This window comes from Colletotrichum phormii (assembly GCF_030913505.1).
Source record: "Colletotrichum phormii strain CBS 102054 chromosome Unknown BDP81scaffold_43, whole genome shotgun sequence".
NCBI lineage: Eukaryota > Fungi > Ascomycota > Sordariomycetes > Glomerellales > Glomerellaceae > Colletotrichum > Colletotrichum phormii.
Window position 1 is genome coordinate 115,868 of NW_026851485.1, and position 13,339 is coordinate 129,206.

Sequence of the window (13,339 nt, forward strand, 5' to 3'; positions counted from 1 at the left end):
ATACCATGCGGTCAACTAAGGACAGCAGCATGCTCGAATTGCTCAGTCTATGAAGTAACTTAGCCACTGTTGAAAACAAGAGTCTATCCAGGGGTTACAATGAAGGGCCAGGGGCTATGAAGAGGGTTGTGGGAGATTTGTTTATTCAAATAGCTGGGATGAACACCATGTACGCTGCCGCGCTGCCGTGCAGGATACAGATTCCAACCAATCGCATCTGTCTCTACAGAGCCTCGAACGGATTCCGGGATGAAGGATCTGGAACTACCCCGGTGTCGTTCGTTTTCCTAAAGACCCCATCAAATAACCCATGACGTGCATTATAACCGCGCCGACCAGTCGCATCTCTCAGTCTTTGCTCCATTGTTGACCACAGCCCCCCTGCGAAGACCCGCGTCCTACCGTACCTACCTTGCCCCAGATCACCAACCGTGGAGCCGATCATCTGCAATTCGTTTTGTAGCCTTTTTACAACTACAGACTTCTCCCACCGCCAACCGAATCGAGAGTCTCAAAGTGCGAGTTCTGGCCCATGATTAGTGGTTTAAGGTGAAACACACTATGCTGAGATCATGTGCTCCACCACTCAACGTTGAATCGGCCGAGAACCCGGTAGCTTGTTTGGGAATTCGCTTTTGATTCCATCTTGGGATGGTCCAGCAACCCCAGTCTGGCCCCGCCAGGTCGGAGGCGACTCTTTGATGGGGGATCCTCACGAGGCCAACGTCCTTCAGCCAACTCGGCTGTCTTTCTTGCCAAGCTCCTTGCATTCTCTGTCGCAAATGAGCTGAAGTTGGGCCAAAGCAGCCTCGGCTGGTTCGATTGCCGCGATGAACGGAAAACGGTGATTGATATTGACTCAGCTTTTGGACTGACGGCTGCCATCGCAACTCACGTATAAGTAGCACAGCGTCCCTCGTCCCATCTTGGCTTTATGTTAACGAATCTTCATAGTAACTCGACGCCAACGTAGGTAGCATCTGCCCAACGAACAACCTTATCTGTCAAAATCACTAGTGCAGAGCGCTTATTTTCAATTCAGCAAACATGGTCTATTCACCCGTCGTCGCATTAGGTTTTCTGGGCGCCCTGCAGGGCAGGAGCGAGGTCTATTCCCGACAGACGAACACGACGGGCTGTGCGACGGGCGTGCATATGATTGTGGCTCGGGCCAGCACCGAGCAGCCGGGCACGGGAGTCATTGGCGCGATCGCGAACAACATTCAATCGCAAGTTCCCGGTTCCGATATTGTCCCGGTCGATTATCCTGCGCTTCTGAACCCCTACCAGCCGTCGCAGAAGGCTGGTGTCACGGCGATGACCAAGCTGGTTCAGGACTACGCGAAGGCGTGCCCCCAGACGAAGATGGTTCTCATGGGATACTCGCAAGTTAGTGATCATTCATCGTTGCCGTCACGAGACAGGAAGACTGACGGACAGCAAAGGGTGCGCACGTCACTGCCGATGTTCTTTGCGGCACAAGCGAGACCGGGTTTGAGGCAACAGAGCCCCAGGCTACTGATGTTACGGACAAGAGTATGTTTTTTGAGTAACGCCGAGAAATCTCTGCAGGTCATTGACACGAACATAGTTGCCGCCGTCGTCCTCATGGGCGACCCAAGCCACGTGACCGGGCAGGCCTTCGACCAAGGAACCAGCCAGAAAGACGGTGTAAGCAAGACCAAGCAGGAACCCGGGTGTCTGGTCAAGAGCGGCTTTGCTGACCAATTCTCCTTCTAGATCTTTCCAAGAACGAAGACCGCCGGGTGCGACGCCGTCTCGAGCAAGATGGCTTCTTTTTGCAACAGCGGCGACCCGTTCTGCGACAGCGGTGCCGACATCCAGGTTCATCTGAGCTACGTCCAGTCGAACGGAGACGCAGCCACAAAGTTCATCATGTCCAACGTCGGCGGCGGCGCTGCGGCATGACTGGGGCAAGGCACGGGTGCGAGCCTGTCTGCTAGCCTGGTCTTCGTACTGTACATGAATCTGCTGGCACAGATTGTTGGTTTCTTGATCTGAAGAAGGAAGGCTTTGCTATGATTGCTTCATAAGCTTGGCAACGGTAAATACTGGGGTTTTCTGATACATAAGTATATTGCAGCATAGTTAGCGTACAAGAACATGTTCACTACTTTTTTGCTAATGATGAGGGGACTTTTATAACTTGAGGATATTGTCCCGTTCAAACTCCAGCCATGGCCATGCGCATGCCCTCGCGTCGGAGATGAGTCTTATCGTTCCTTTTGGCAAAGTTAGCCGCCCATTGTGGCCATCAGCTGACCACTATGACACATTTTCTGCATCAAGCTTTTCAGTGGAGGCTGGAAAGTGTCCTCAGTGTCCCGGGAAGGGTATGGCGAAGGCTCGTGTGGAACTGCTAGATACACGTATGACTCAAGAAAGGGCAGCGAGGCTTGATCAAACCTTTTGACGGTGACAGAAAGACCCTTCTAGCTTGCCGGAAATGCCACGATTGACTATTGAGTACATCATGTCCTAAGACGAGACTTGATGTGCTGTTGGGTTCGGAAACCTAAATGGTTACGCAGTGGCCGACCCTGTGATCTACCCCGTCGTCGGTGGAAATGGCCCTACTTGCTGTTGTTGCCAAGGGATGTCGGCGAGGATGAAGATACGGCTCTTGTCTTCGCGAATCGTCTTGGTGGTAATCTCCAATACGCGTGCAAGGATGGGAGACTTGGAACAAATCCATTGAACCAACTGTGAAATGATTGAAGAGGAGAAGTTCAGAGAGTTAGTTCGAACATAATTTCATTCTTTACCAGCGTTGTCTCCTCCGTAATTATTCCTGTAAGAATACACCGTGACGACTCGGCATTATCCAGTGTGCGACACTAGTAGGTAGAGTGTACTTGATTCCTATAATAGACGAGCCGTTGCATAAGGCCGATTCCCTGAGATCTCATTTCCTCCTTCTCACGTGTGCTCTCTGCTGGTAAGAGAAAGGCCAGGCCAGTCCAATCTGCCTTTACTTCTTCTTATACTCACAGCTCTCTCCAAGCTGCTCAAAATTAGATGGGGCAGTTTGGAAAGTGATGCGTAGGAGCGTTAACTTGGTCTAAATGATATGGGCGAGGAGGAGGCCCCCCAAGTCCCTAATCCTAATGAGTAGTCGAGTGGTGCAATCTTTAAAACAGGATGGTCGGATAGGTACCGTTAGAATAATTATACAAGTATCAACGATAGTTAATAAATTTAGCGACTGGTCGCTTTGGGTATGTCCTCCGTGACTATACTAGGAGGAATATTTTGTGAAGGACCGGCGATATTCGATGGAAGACGCCAGTAGGGTGAGCCCGATTGACTGGCCAAGCGAGTCGTTGAACCGTTTTCCCCAGAGGTCAACTTGACATTCACAATGTCTTCCTCTTCTTCTACTTCCTTCTCCGATGCGATGGAGGTGGATTGTGGTCGCAAAAGAACGACGCTGTCAATTGCGGGCAGAAAGCGTCAAGTTATACTACCAGTTCTCGTCTTTTGGATTGAAATCACTATATTGAGTTGAGCGCGTGCATGGGGCACATTGCGCGTATTGCATAGTTGAATTACGTACCGTATTGTGTGATTTCCCTTCAAAGCTGATCCCGTCGAGGTTGATCTTTTGCGCCTGTAAAGCTGGAAAAGAACCACCACATACTACCAATTCTCCAACGGACGTTCCAAGCAGTCGGGGATATTCAAATCGCTGGTAGCGGAATGGCCCGACGGGTACTGCCGAAATGGTCATCCAGATATCAAAGGTACCCCACAACCTTGACGACCGCCATGCCTCCATCTTCGTAGTTTCTTGCTGCAATATCATGGAAGTCTTGTCGGCGATGTCAGGCGTTTCATGACTGAATCAGCCAGCACAAGTTGCGGCGAAAAATGAAGTCGCCGGTGTCAGAGAGCGAAGAGACGATGACTTTGACTCAAAGCTGGACTTCTTTCGCACCTGGACTTGGTACATGCTGCTCGAAGTTGCCAATCTCCCACTTTGCGGCCTATAGAGCCACCCATTGATATCTTAGGCCATCTATGTTGCCTTCTTGTCGCTATTTGGTGCCCGGTTCGACTATGCCGGGCCATATATCTCACTGCCTCTTGCCCTTATACTTCTCTCCAATTTTGGTCCGGCTTGAATCCTCGACGCCCATCGGCGTTTGGCGTCGTGATAACTTGCTCATGGAGTCCACTCAGTATCAAACCCTTTCGAATCGAAGTCGTAAAGGAGATGCCACGTTATGCTATCTATGGAGACCTCTACGGCATCGTTTCCAGAGGGATATATAAACAGGCACATTTTCCCCTTCTCTCCTGATTTCTTTCTCATTCTACATCCCACTTTCAATCGTCTACACGCAAGAGTAAGTCTACCAACTGTAAGTTTTTCATTCAGTCAGTTCGCAAGAAACCAAAAACAACATCACCATGTCTTCTTTTTCCGCTTCCTCTTCCCCCGATGCGATGGACGTGGATACTCCTCCCACCTCCTCCTTCGGTTCTTCTTCTTCCTTTCTTCCCCAAGGCAGTCCCGCCATCCCTGCCTTCGGTGCTCCTTCTTTCTCCTCCTCCCAAGTCAGGCACACCCCCCCTGTCTTTGGAGCTCCCTCCTCTCTCTCCTCTCCTCTTTCTTCTACCTACTCGGTTGGAAAGAAGGTGGCCAGACACACCACCTCCATTCCGACTGAGTATGATCTCATTTCCTCATTTTCTTCTTTCAACGTTGGGGCTCCGGCTACACCCCTTCCTCATGCTCTCAGACGTGGAAAGCAGGAGCCTCCTCGTCTCTCCCCTCTTTCTCTTATGGCTACTCGAGTCGTTTGGGCTAAGTGCAGGAAGAGCAAGTGCTCTCCTTCTGGCAATCCCTTCCGCCAGAATCACGCATTCTACCGCAAGTACTCTCACATCTCCTTCTCCCCCTCCCGCAAGAACCACTCTGAGAGGAACGATATCCCCCGTGGCACCTCTTCTCCCCGCGCCCCTGCTGATCCCCTTGGACCCAAGTCTGAGGGAGTAAGCAAGCGTCGTGGTCCCGCCCAGGGTCAGGGCAGAGCTCAGGTGAAGCAGCAACAGTATCAGGGCAATCGTCAGCCTCCCCGCGGTCCCCGGAACTCTTCCCCTGATCAGCCTCGGTCTTACCCCCAGCCTGCTCGCACTCGCGGGCCTAGACCGAATCGCTATCAGGGTCCGGGGACTGCTCGGAATGGTCAGAATCCCTTTATGCCTGCTGTGAATCCTTTCTCTCAACCCTTACCCGAGGCTTCCGCTCCCGCTCCTCCTTCTCAGCCACGCAATCGCAACTCTCGGGGTGGGAACCGCGGTCGTTACCGTGGCTCTCGCCGCAACCCCATCTCTCTCTAGAGTACTTGCTTCCTCCTTCTCTCTCTCCCTCTCTCTCCGTTTGTTTCTTCCTGCACTTACACAAAAGCCCAAAAAAACTTGAAAAGCCTAAAGAGAAAAAGAATTCCGCGTTTCCTTTGTCTTTGGTTTTGAGATCATCATTCTTCTGCTTCCGTTTGCTTTTGTTTCTGTTTCTGTTTCTCTCTCTCCCCCCCCCCTCTCTCTTCTCTCCGCCGTTGTTTTCGGTTTCCGCGAATCTGGTGGACTTTTTATCGTTTGCGTGTAGGCGATTACTGCTAACCTCCCCGACCCCGGCGAGCCACCATCGGGAAATCGCCTTTCTCCCCTCCCTCTTCCTCCAAGGCCTCGGCGAGCCATCTTCGGAAAATCGCCTTCCTCCCCACCCTCCTTTTCCTCCAAGGCCCCAGCGAGCCACCATCGTGAAATCGCTCCTCTCCCCACCCTCTTTTCTCTCCACGGTCCCGACGAACCACCCTCGTGAAATCGTCTTCCTCCCCACCTTCTTTTTCCTCCAAGGCCTCGGCGAGCCATCTTCGGAAAATCGCCTTCCTCCCCACCCTCCTTTTCCTCCAAGGCCCCAGTGAGCCACCATCGTGAAATCACTTCCCTCCCCACCTTCTTTTCCTTGGCCCCAGTGAGCCTATCACTTCTCCTTTGGGCAATGAAGTCGGACTCCAAACCTCCCTGTGGTATTGCCTGGGAACTTCCTCTCCTTTATTGGATTGGATGCCAGGTCCTTCTGGACTGGAGACGCAAACAATAGTAAGACTCTTCTCTATTTCTGTATTGCTAATTTGACATAGTCTATTCCCTTGTTGGGCATGATTTACTCGCTGAGCATAATGTGACCAAGGTAGGTATTGTGTCCTCTTCTCTCTTTTCAGGTCTCATCTGAATCGACTCACTAATACATGAATTACATCACTGATTTCTAGTCTTTGTATCAGCGTCCTTTTCATCGTCGACGGCTTCTCTGGTTTGTTGCTTTACTGACTTACCTACACTTACCTTGAGCATCTCATTCTCGCTCAACTTACATGTACTTAACACTGTCAGTCTAGTAAATAAGTTGATATTTTATGCTCTCAACGAGAAATGATATATGGTCGTACTCTTACAATACCACAGGTGAGTTTGGACTGAAAGTAAGAGGCAGAGAGAAGCTGACAGACTCATGTTCAGAATGAAGTCGAAGTTGGAGTCGCGCGTCGCGTGTCGCGACGTTTGAAGATGAAGCTGGGGCACCAGGTGTGGCCTGTGCACCTACCGGACTGTGGCTGAGGCTACCAGCCCATTTCCACCGTTCGGCCTGGCCTTGCCTGGGAGATTTCTACACTCCCTTCATACTCCATACTCACCAGCAATAAACTGACGATCTCTAAGAGAATGAATGAGAAAGCTCTACATGTTCCGGAATTGGACAATCATATTTTGGGGGAGGTTGATGAGCCTAGCGGTTGTCACGCTGCCAGATTGACTCGGACCGGGCGTGGGTGGGGCCGGCCAGTCCGACCTGTCCGTCGGAGCCCGGTTTCCGGCGTTCGCTCAGGGGGCAGGCTAAATGAAGGTAGGATTTAACTCAGGTTGATAGGAAATCATTCCGACTTGCAAAGTCCAAGTAGCTCGATCTGTATACAATCACTCAAGAAGTCAAGTGAGTCCAAAGTCTTAATCAAGGATGCTACTAACGCTTCATTGTTCTAGAATCTGCTCTTTGCAATCACACCCCCCAGAGCTACTGCACCGCCTTGGCATGACAATGCTCCGTGGGTAGAGGCTAGCTCAACGCATTTCATGCGGCCATTTCTACCATAGTTTTGTTCAGTGATCGAGCCGGCGGGCAAAGTCTATTCTAGTGAACCGTTCAGTATCGCAGGCTCAGAAGAACACTTGTTTGCGGCGGGCGGCCGATTATTCATATGGGGAGATTGCTACTGACATCTGGTTTAATACAGTTTCTCCTAGCACACTATGAGTGAGGAGCATCTCGGGGTCTTACACAGAGTGCTGAGCTGCAGTATTTAATCCAGGCGATTTCACCCGGTCTCTCGATAGAAATGTCCACTACACCAGCAATCAGTCTACATCAAGTTCCGCGTCCTCTATCAACCTTGCCGCACTCTACAAGGCCCAGAAAGCTGTCTCAAAAGTTCTTCCGCGGCCTCTGCGCCCTCTTCATCGTCCTTCTCGGGGCCAGTTTCACCACGGCCTCCCCAGTCGCCGTCAACGCGGACCTAGCCGTCCGCGCCCCGGCCGAAGACACCTCCGTCGCTGCCCGCACCTCAGGGGGGAGGCTGGTGCTGGCCCTTCTGCAACCCTTTCAGCCGGGGCGTCCCCAACGCCCCGAGCCGCTACAACTTCCGCCCTCCCGCGTCGACGGCCCGCCCTCAATACTTCGACACCCCGGACAACCAGGTGACTCTCCGCGCCGAGACACAGGCATCGGGCGCCGTGCTGGTGACCGTCTCGGTTGGCACGCGGTACACGCTACCGGCGTGCGCCGAGATCAACGTGCGGCTTCTGGTGCGGGGTACGAATATTGATTTCAACCACGCGGATCTGTCTGTTGAGAGTGAGACGGCGGTTGTGAGGATTACGCCTGAGCAGCCAGGCTGCTGGTTTTAGGAATGGGGAGAGGAGCGAGGATGGGTCTTTTGCGATTACGCTTTTGTATAAGTTGGGGCAGGAATTGTGAGAGGGCCATAGATTTCCGTCTGTTGTTCGAGTCTGAGATTTCGTCTGAGGTGCTCTCAGTGGAGATTTGGATCTCAGGACAGGGTTTATATGCCGGAATGCTGCACTGCCATGCCTGGTCGATGACCTTCATGAAAATTCTGGTAACAGTCCATTGAATGGGTTAGAAGGATCAATATATCTGATTAAAGACGAAATTGACTTGTTTTATGATACGATCCACGTGAGAGAACTCATAAAGACATCACTAGCAGCTCAGCTCCAGCGCCTTCATGAAATAGCCTGCTAGGCTGCAGGGGAAGCCGAGTACCTTATCTAGGTAGGTACCCCAGTCGAGCGCTCAGCAATTGCAGGCCCTGTAGTCCGCTCAAGGCACCTCATAGTTCTTGTCGTAACACGACTTGAACATGGAATGGCGTGATGTTCATTCTGCGACCCAGGCAAACCCATCGACGCGCCACAAACACAAGGTTCGTACGGAGTATATCGGCTGCTCACAGAGATGAATTTGATGTTCCAGGGTAGAGAGTGTATGGGCCTTCGCTGATCTGCCTGCCACCAAGAATCACCCGGCCTTTTACAGGTAAGCGGACGTCTTCTACCATCTCCGATGACAAGATGGTGCCAAAGATAAGCCTGCATCGTCCACCAATCCCGGCTATCGACGAACGGGACGTGCATGCGACTGCATACCACTCTCTATCGTCTTATCTCAACTTCCGGGAGCATGAGTGAGATGTAGAGACAGCGAGGTTCACCAGAGACATCGTCGACTGCTTCAACGTTGTTGTTGCAATCATCCATTTTGAAACCTCTAGGCTACTAAAGTATTGGCCACAAGACACTCACTTACTCGAACTAAACGCTCGCTTTCTAGCACTTGTCCAGATCGCTCAGTGAGAATAAGCCGATCGAAACGCCATGGCAGAAAAGACGAAGTACGTCGATCGGGTGATTCCCGAGGTATGGCCCTGTCCCTTCCTCTCAGATCACTAGTCTCGTGAACGGACTAACTTAGTTCTTTCATCAAATAGATCTCCCTCTGTGATTTTGAAACTCGCATCGACGAAATCACCTCCCAGCTATGTGATGCAGCCGAGAACGTCGGCTTCTTTTCCATCAAGGACCACGGTCTCAGCCAATCCGAAGTCGACGAGATGTTCTCCGTGTCCGAGTCCTTCTTTGCCCTACCAGATGAAGCAAAAGCCACCGTGCCGTGGAGCCCTAAGAACGTCGGTTGGGAGAAGCTATCACAGATCAGACCGTCTACGGGTGCAGCCGACCAAAAGGAGTCGTATCAACTCCAGTTCGGGGAGAACATGACCGGCGTCTGGGCCAGTGATGACATCACCCCCGGTTTTAAGGAGAAGTCCCTGGCGTTCATGCATCGCGTGCAAGCCATCTCGGAAAGGTTGATGCTGTGCCTGGCCCGGGGCCTCGGCTTTCAGGACGACTACTTCATCAAGTACCACGATGCCGCCCACCCTGGCGCGCAGTCTGTGCTGCGGCTTCTGCACTACTTCGAAACCCCGCGCGTCAATGATGGGAAGATATATCATCGAGCAGGCGCCCACGCCGACTGGGGCTTTCTCACGCTATTGTTTCAACGAGAAGGGCAATCAGGACTCGAAATCTGTCCTGGTCGCGAGGCTGTCAGCGAGCACGCCCTCGGAGACGAATGGACAAAGGTCGAGATTAAGCCTGGGATCATTATATGTAACATTGGAGACTTGCTGATGAGCTGGAGCGACGATCGGTTCAAGAGCACATATCACCGGGTCAAGGCGCCATGCGAAGAGGGGGATTACTACGGGGAGAGATACAGTATGGCCTTTTTCAACCAGCCGTGCAAAGAGGCTGTTATTCAGGGTCCGTTGAAGAAGTATCCGATGGTTACTGGGGAGGAGTTCAATCGCAATGCGATGAATAGGATGTACGCGGCTTTGCAGGCGAAGATGGCTGGTGACGAGGTCAAGACTTGAAAGGTGGAGAGCGAGACTGGGATGGAAAGAGTCAGATAGAGTCAATTATTGTGTCGACCCCTGAAAGCAAGAGGACTGGACTTACTAGCTATCATCTACTCTGACTCTTCCCATCAATTCCAGACAAATGCAACGTCCCTCTCGCTCGTGGAGACTTCCTTCCACCCAGACAGCGAGACGTCCTTCCAATCTAGGGAGTCGCAGCTGATGGTACCCTTGAAAGAGCGACAGTCATTACCCGAAAAGACAAGATAGCCTCTGCCAGTCTCCCGACTAGAGGTCGGTGACGTCTGATCATCTAGGGAGGACGTGACGTCTCCGTTCCATTGGAACCAGAATTTGGGAGAGCGAAAGCTGTTCTTCTCAAAGTTCCTGAACCGTTTGTGCTCCTCGTCGTCGCTTTCTTCCTCTTCCTCTGATTCTTCGTCGATTTCTTCCTCCTCGTGGGTGTCGTCTGCTTTCTTCTCATCCTCGCTAGTATCGTGTTTCGGGGCAGGGCCCTCATTCTCGTCAGAGTCGTCAGAGATTTCAGCCTCATTTTCGCTCTCTTCAAATTGCGATATCAGATCTTCGAGAACCTTTCTGCTTCCCGTGAGAATAACGCTGGCTTCGAGCACCCCAGGCAAGCTAAGCTGTCCCAGCAACCCCCTGCCATCATCGGAGAGGCGAAAGACATCCATTGACGGACCAGCAGACTTTCCCGTGTTTTTTTCGGACGTAGACCCCCTCACTTTGGTCGCACTCGGGCACTTGACATCGTATCTACCGAAAGCTCTCTTGACTTCGAAGGCTCCACCGCGTTTTCCGCGTCGGCCCCCTTTGTTGGACTTGTTCGCTCTGTTGTGGACATGTCTTGATGTAAAGGCTGCTTCTTGCCAATCGTCCATTGTGTGTGATGTGCTCGAATTGATTAAGGTTATTGACTCGAGTGCTCATCGTGAGTGTTGCGATGGCGCATCTACACGCAAAGACGCTGATTCTCAATCGCTGTCCGAAAATGGGAGTCTTGACGTCATCTTTTCAGTGGCTTGACTGACCCGAGCACCCGGCTTTGAGATCGCGTCTCCCACAACAGCAAGTGAAAAAGTCTCATGCGCCAAAGTTCGATTAAGGAAGAATTGAATTGGAAATGAGAAGCAACAAGATTACCAAAAACTTGCGTCCATAGAGCTCATTTGGGCATTGGCAAATGAGCTACTCGGTGGGGTGGGAAGGGCAGTTCATGATAGGTGCGCGCTCACCAGCGTTGATGAAACATCATGAGATGAACCGGTATATCGCAACCAGGAGACGCAAATCTCACTCGCTGTCGTAGCACTGTTCACCTTTCAGATGTTCGAAAGCTGTAATTCCAGAAGACGACTCCAGGTACAGACCAGTCTAGCCCTTCCGTCGCGATGGGGACGTTGAGCTATAGATCGAAGCCATAGCAGGCGGCCCACGATCTGACGGGCGGAGCCGGCTACAACATTGACGTGCCGCGCCCACCAACGCTAGTTAGCGCATCTCATCAAAGACAACTGTTCTGAGTCTTGGCCCTGCGAGACTGCGTTTACTCCCTGTGTGGATGAACCTTCTCGGCCGGGCTTGCCCCGGACCCGTCAGTGCACGCGTTACATCAGAGGTCGCATGCCCTCTCGAACCTTTTACTCAATACCTTACTTCACCGAGAAGAGTGAGTGGGAGACAGTGGACGAAGGAGAGGAAAGAGTCTAGACCATCGAGAATCAAGTAACCCGTTTCCAAGTTCCAACCCCTGTCCCTCACCTCACGGCTGACGCTCCCCCGCAATGAGCCGCTGGTGGCTCCTCTTCGCCGCTGCGCATCACCGAGTGTGACGTCAAGCCCGCCAACACAGGAGCATTTCCCTGCCCGCCCAATCAGACGCGCAACGCAACGCAAGCAAACCCAGGATTTCTTGTTTTTGGACGACTCCGTCACACGCAATGCCGCTGCTCGGGAAGGCCAGAGCTCTGAGCGACATCATAAAGCTCTTTTGCGCACTTCCTGACTTACTCCCGTTCCCCTCACACCACTGAATTCGACCTTTCCCATTGAAAACCAGCGATAGACCAGCTCCATCACATACAGGAGCTCGATTACGCCTTGAATACACGAACAACACTATAGAAACAAAAGAACCAGACACAAAAACACTATCACAATGTCCGACGACGAGACCAAGGGATCGGGAACGATCTACTCCCGCAACAAGGAAGACACAATCGAAGCCGAGACCCTCCTCTGGCGCGCAATGTGCGACAGCAAGACAAAGCACCTGAAAAGATACCTCGACAAGGAGGCCGTCCTCGCCCATCCAGGCCAGAAGCCCTTGTCACCCAAATCCAAGCCAACGCTCCAGGAGTACCTCGAGGAAGACTGGGAGCCATGGACGGCGTACCGCATGCACGACGACCCCGAGTTTGTCGAGATTGACATGATGAGCTCCAGCCTCGTGTATCGGGTCACCGCTTGGCGCCAGGAGGGCAAGAAGCTTGTTGCGACGGAGGGGATTTGCAATAGTGTTTGGAAGCAGGAGCCTGGTGGGGATTGGACTTGCTGCTGCCATCATATGAGCACTCTTTGAGCATGGGAATGATGGACACGAGAAGATTTGATGCAAGGTTCACGGCCGAAGGGTGATGCATGGCATGAATGGAGAAGGGAAGATCTGGGCGTTTTGTACGAGTAGCGGCATGGCTCGCGGGCGCTATTGTTCTGGTATGATGATGAACTTTTCGTAATAGCATTTTTCTTGACTTGAACTTCCGCAATTTTCTCGCCCTGAATCTCGCATGTGTGTGTTTTCACTAGCAATGGATTTTGCTGCCCTTCCCCGCAACACGTCTCAATGGCAAGGCGCGTGCGCGCGAACTCATGAATTGCATTATCCAAGGTACTTGACTGAATTGACTGTGAGTAATCGCGACTTTGCAGTTTTGAAGACAACTAAGAAGAGCACCTCTAAAACCTTGCGCGCAGAGGAAGTTGCTGTAAAAATGTATCCGGGGTGCAAAGGCACGATATGATGTCACTGGATGAACTTGGATCAGCGGGCGGTGAGGGCAAGATCTCAACTGCAATGAAAACTTATGATGAAGCTTGACGAGGTAGTGACCCTCGAGGAAACATGAAAACATACAAATCAGATAAGACTTACTTTCAAATAGTGGCCAATTAAGATGTCTACGAATCGATTTTGAGGGCATTTATGCGGCAGACTTCGATAGGGGACATACCTACTTACTGCTACCCCCCGGAGTGCGGAACGGATCTGTCTCCGAAGTGGGGCCGGA

General features: G+C 51.9%; 5 protein-coding genes across 5 annotated transcripts; 4 read left to right on the forward strand and 1 right to left on the reverse strand.

The window, feature by feature from the left end:
- Nucleotides 1-1,047: 1,047 nt before the first annotated feature.
- BDP81DRAFT_455885 (cutinase) lies at nt 1,048-1,929 on the forward strand (the record flags this gene model as incomplete). The annotated part of the gene is made up of 4 exons (XM_060593110.1): nt 1,048-1,389; nt 1,446-1,536; nt 1,592-1,671; nt 1,741-1,929. 4 exons carry the CDS (start codon nt 1,048-1,050, stop codon nt 1,927-1,929), a joined length of 702 nt encoding a protein of 233 aa, XP_060437810.1.
- A 2,505-nt stretch (nt 1,930-4,434) lies between these two features.
- BDP81DRAFT_511086 (uncharacterized protein) lies at nt 4,435-5,417 on the forward strand (the record flags this gene model as incomplete). The annotated part of the gene is made up of 1 exon (XM_060595757.1): nt 4,435-5,417. One exon carries the CDS (start codon nt 4,435-4,437, stop codon nt 5,365-5,367), a length of 933 nt encoding a protein of 310 aa, XP_060437811.1. The 3' UTR covers nt 5,368-5,417.
- Nucleotides 5,418-8,982: 3,565 nt separating this feature from the next.
- BDP81DRAFT_400839 (uncharacterized protein) lies at nt 8,983-10,043 on the forward strand (the record flags this gene model as incomplete). The annotated part of the gene is made up of 2 exons (XM_060588741.1): nt 8,983-9,024; nt 9,096-10,043. 2 exons carry the CDS (start codon nt 8,983-8,985, stop codon nt 10,041-10,043), a joined length of 990 nt encoding a protein of 329 aa, XP_060437812.1.
- Nucleotides 10,044-10,156: 113 nt separating this feature from the next.
- BDP81DRAFT_335899 (uncharacterized protein) lies at nt 10,157-10,930 on the reverse strand (the record flags this gene model as incomplete). The annotated part of the gene is made up of 1 exon (XM_060585877.1): nt 10,157-10,930. The coding sequence occupies one exon, from the start codon at nt 10,928-10,930 to the stop codon at nt 10,157-10,159; it is 774 nt and encodes a 257-aa protein (XP_060437813.1).
- Nucleotides 10,931-11,963: 1,033 nt separating this feature from the next.
- Nucleotides 11,964-12,974, forward strand: BDP81DRAFT_442845 (uncharacterized protein). Its single transcript, XM_060591695.1, has one exon. The coding sequence runs from the start codon at nt 12,208-12,210 to the stop codon at nt 12,628-12,630; it is 423 nt and encodes a 140-aa protein (XP_060437814.1). The 5' UTR covers nt 11,964-12,207; the 3' UTR covers nt 12,631-12,974.
- Nucleotides 12,975-13,339: the final 365 nt, after the last annotated feature.

Coding starts and splice junctions, on each gene's coding strand:
- BDP81DRAFT_442845 (XM_060591695.1), top strand. CDS start 12,208: ATGTCCGACGACGAGACCAAGGGATCGGGAACGATCTACTCCCGCAAC.